Source organism: Phlebotomus papatasi, chromosome 1, assembly GCF_024763615.1.
Source record: "Phlebotomus papatasi isolate M1 chromosome 1, Ppap_2.1, whole genome shotgun sequence".
Lineage (NCBI taxonomy): Eukaryota > Metazoa > Arthropoda > Insecta > Diptera > Psychodidae > Phlebotomus > Phlebotomus papatasi.
The window spans coordinates 43,983,875-43,988,657 of record NC_077222.1 but is presented as its reverse complement, the minus strand read 5'-3'; the positions used below and the strand labels follow the sequence as shown (position 1 = coordinate 43,988,657).

General features: G+C 39.0%; 1 protein-coding gene across 1 annotated transcript; it reads right to left on the bottom strand.

Moving 5' to 3' along the window:
• Positions 1–1,655: 1,655 nt before the first annotated feature.
• On the bottom strand, positions 1,656–4,767 carry LOC129797956 (uncharacterized). The gene is made up of 4 exons (XM_055840894.1): positions 4,627–4,767; positions 3,763–3,963; positions 2,115–3,441; positions 1,656–1,795 (listed from the first exon to the last, which is right to left on the bottom strand). Exons 1-4 carry the CDS (start codon positions 4,765–4,767, stop codon positions 1,656–1,658), a joined length of 1,809 nt encoding a protein of 602 aa, XP_055696869.1.
• Positions 4,768–4,783: the final 16 nt, after the last annotated feature.

Sequence of the window (4,783 nt, the reverse complement as noted above, 5' to 3'; positions counted from 1 at the left end):
GTGTTGATTTTGTTAGAATTCCAGAGTTCATCTACTATTTCCATTGCCAGCTGACGTGGGATGTTTGGAAATAGGGATACCACATCCAAACTGATCATTATGTATCCTTCGGGTACTTCTGTGTTACAGACTCTATCCACAAACTCGTACGAGTCCTTCACGCTGTATCCTCCTAAATTGGTTGCTTGCCTGAGAATGTGTATCAGGAATTTAGAGAGACTGTATGTGGGTGATTTTATGCATGATGCAATAGGTCTTAAGGGAGTATCTGGTTTGTGGATTTTGGGGAGTCCATAAATCCTAGGGGTCCTTGAATTGTGCGTGGTAAGTTGTCGTCTAGTGATAGGATCAATGTGTCCTCTATCGTACAGTTTTTTCACCAACGCATTGTTCTTGTTTTCTGTAGTGATTGTCTTGGACATTGGTATTTTCTTGTATGTTGACTCGTCTGATACTATGTTTAGCATTTTGTTCTCATAGTCCTGCTTCCACATAAAAACCGTTTTGTTTCCCTTATCAGATGTAGTAATGATGATATCCTCGTGTTCTTTGATGAAATTCCTTGTTGTTCTCTCTAAATGCATGAAATATTTGTCTTGTGAGCGTAATTTGTGATGTGTGAGGTGGCTATTGATAAGTTGGGATATTTTATACCTTAATGTGTTCTTTTTCGTTTCATTATTGTCATTATTTATTGTATCAATCACACCTTCAATCTCAGTTAAGAGATGTAATATTGTACGTGGTGAAAGATTTTGTTGTGGTAATGCAAACTTTGGGCTTAAGCCCATGAGAAGTTTTACTTCGTGAGGTATAGGAACATCAGTCTTGTTTACAACCCAATCAGCTGATGGCATGTTGGTGACGTGCCCCAATTGCCTCAAAAAGAGGGCATTGAACTTTTCCTGTTGATTGCTAGTTGACCTCCGAAATTCCCGCCAGAAGACCTGATCTTGCACGAGCAAGAAACCATTCACTGATGCTATCTCTGTCGCTCTCAGTCTCTGTTGTAAGTTCATTAAACTCAGTTTAGTTTGTCCAATCTCCCAGTAAGTCACCTTGATCTCCATGTAAAGTATTCTAAGTTGGAACGATCTCACCATTGTATCTATTTGTCTGTTGTACGGTGAATCCTTGGTGAGTGTTTGATATAGGCATTTGACATTGTTAAAGATATGCGAGGGGGTCAACCCCATTTTTCGACAATTCAGCAGGAATTTCTTCCTTGCCAGTAACCGTGCGAACTTACGTTGTCCTCGCATATATGTTTTCATCATTGATGCTGTTTCTGATCCAAAATTGCTCTGAATAATTTGTAGATAGCTAGTCATTTTTCCGTGTGTTGTATTACTAGATGTAGTTCGGTCAGTTTTGATTGATGAGAATTAAAACACGGGTTTTGACCTGGTTAGGATTTATTCCTTTTTTCTCTTTACGACGTTTCGGGGATTGTTGTCCCCTTCTTCAGGTCTACAAATTAAACAAAATTAATTTTTAGAAATTTTCAATAACCTAAAATAACATGGATCGTTCTTTTGACTTTCACTTACATTGAGATTAATTGGACAAATCGGGTCAGGGTTTTTCACAATCACTATCTTTTTACACAGAGTTGGACAAATTTGCACCATGACGGTCAAATGCCGACTGATGGGCTATTCCGTTACGTGGGATCGTTGACCCCCAAGTCTGGTGATTTCATTCCTCTCTCCTGTGATCCGATTGATGACGTTCTCCTTGCTCATGCATTTGACTAGTTCCTCCTTCACAACTGTGGAAAGAATCTTCTGCTTCCCTGGTAGGCACATGTTGTCGTTGTTTCACTCTTTGCAATAAGTGTGAATATATTGAACTAATGGCAGTTGTATCTGTTCTTTTGTTGATGTTGTCTCGTTTCGTCATGTGGATGTACAGCATCTCCAGGAACTCCAGTTGTTTATTATGATCACATTTGTCGATGATTTCGGTTTGGTCAAACCTGAATTGATGTTTGTTTTCTCTTGCGTGGGTGACCAAAGCAGTGACGTCTTGTTTTTCTTCTGTGTTGTTTTGTTGTTGTTTTATGCTACGTTCATGTTGTGATATTCTGTCTTTTAGTCTTTGTATTGTTTTACCCACATACGTTTTACCACATTCGCATGGGATCTGATAGACCACTCCACTATCTGCTAAAGGGTTGATTTTATCTTTGAGATTAGTGTGTAGTTTGTGATTCGTATTGCGACATTTAAATGATATTTTTAATTCATTCATTTCCGATCTTAGTATTTTTCGGATCTTGTCACTGAGTGTTGGTATGTACATTATGGATCTATATGTGACGTCATTTGGATTTGTGTCCTCTCGTGTTGTGTTGTGATTTGTGTTGTTGTTGTGGGTGTTCCAGAGAGCATTGATTAATCTAGTCGGGAAACCATTCATTTTTAATTTCGTAATAATTATGTTCTTCGTATTGTCTGTATTGGCTGTTGTTAACTTGAGAACCCGGTTAATGAGACCAATCGCAGTGCTGACTTTTTGTTGTAAAGGATGGTTTGAGTGATAATTTAGCATCCTGTCCGATGCTATCGGCTTTTTGTACCACATTGTACGCATGCATGATTCTTGTCTCACTACGTATGTATCCAGATATGGTATGGCTCCATCAACTTCTTTTTCAATTGTGAATTGGAGTTTTTCATGGTAGTTATTAAAGTACGATAGGACTTCATCGGATTTGTCATGTGGGATCAGGCAGAACAAATCATCCACATATTTAGTCAGGCAGACAATTTGGAATGGGATTCTTTGGGTTATGTTGATCAATACATGATCCATAACAATATCTGCAATCACTGGGGAAAGCGGGCCACCCATGGGCATTCCATCAATTTGGACATAATGTTGATCATTGTATGTAAAGTAGCTTGTTTCGAGGCATAGGCGTAGCATTTGTTCGAAGAGATCCTTACTGATATCTGTGTTGATTTTGTTAGAATTCCAGAGTTCATCTACTATTTCCATTGCCAGCTGACGTGGGATGTTTGGAAATAGGGATACCACATCCAAACTGATCATTATGTATCCTTCGGGTACTTCTGTGTTACAGACTCTATCCACAAACTCGTACGAGTCCTTCACGCTGTATCCTCCTAAATTGGTTGCTTGCCTGAGAATGTGTATCAGGAATTTAGAGAGACTGTATGTGGGTGATTTTATGCATGATGCAATAGGTCTTAAGGGAGTATCTGGTTTGTGGATTTTGGGGAGTCCATAAATCCTAGGGGTCCTTGAATTGTGCGTGGTAAGTTGTCGTCTAGTGATAGGATCAATGTGTCCTCTATCGTACAGTTTTTTCACCAACGCATTGTTCTTGTTTTCTGTAGTGATTGTCTTGGACATTGGTATTTTCTTGTATGTTGACTCGTCTGATACTATGTTTAGCATTTTGTTCTCATAGTCCTGCTTCCACATAAAAACCGTTTTGTTTCCCTTATCAGATGTAGTAATGATGATATCCTCGTGTTCTTTGATGAAATTCCTTGTTGTTCTCTCTAAATGCATGAAATATTTGTCTTGTGAGCGTAATTTGTGATGTGTGAGGTGGCTATTGATAAGTTGGGATATTTTATACCTTAATGTGTTCTTTTTCGTTTCATTATTGTCATTATTTATTGTATCAATCACACCTTCAATCTCAGTTAAGAGATGTAATATTGTACGTGGTGGAAGATTTTGTTGTGGTAATGCAAACTTTGGGCTTAAGCCCATGAGAAGTTTTACTTCGTGAGGTATAGGAACATCAGTCTTGTTTACAACCCAATCAGCTGATGGCATGTTGGTGACGTGCCCCAATTGCCTCAAAAAGAGGGCATTGAACTTTTCCTGTTGATTGCTAGTTGACCTCCGAAATTCCCGCCAGAAGACCTGATCTTGCACGAGCAAGAAACCATTCACTGATGCTATCTCTGTCGCTCTCAGTCTCTGTTGTAAGTTCATTAAACTCAGTTTAGTTTGTCCAATCTCCCAGTAAGTCACCTTGATCTCCATGTAAAGTATTCTAAGTTGGAACGATCTCACCATTGTATCTATTTGTCTGTTGTACGGTGAATCCTTGGTGAGTGTTTGATATAGGCATTTGACATTGTTAAAGATATGCGAGGGGGTCAACCCCATTTTTCGACAATTCAGCAGGAATTTCTTCCTTGCCAGTAACCGTGCGAACTTACGTTGTCCTCGCATATATGTTTTCATCATTGATGCTGTTTCTGATCCAAAATTGCTCTGAATAATTTGTAGATAGCTAGTCATTTTTCCGTGTGTTGTATTACTAGATGTAGTTCGGTCAGTTTTGATTGATGAGAATTAAAACACGGGTTTTGACCTGGTTAGGATTTATTCCTTTTTTCTCTTTACGACGTTTCGGGGATTGTTGTCCCCTTCTTCAGGTCTACAAATTAAACAAAATTAATTTTTAGAAATTTTCAATAACCTAAAATAACATGGATCGTTCTTTTGACTTTCACTTACATTGAGATTAATTGGACAAATCGGGTCAGGGTTTTTCACAATCACTATCTTTTTACACAGAGTTGGACAAATTTGCACCATGACGGTCAAATGCCGACTGATGGGCTATTCCGTTACGTGGGATCGTTGACCCCCAAGTCTGGTGATTTCATTCCTCTCTCCTGTGATCCGATTGATGACGTTCTCCTTGCTCATGCATTTGACTAGTTCCTCCTTCACAACTGTGGAAAGAATCTTCTGCTTCCCTGGTAGGCACATGTTGTCTTTGTTTCAC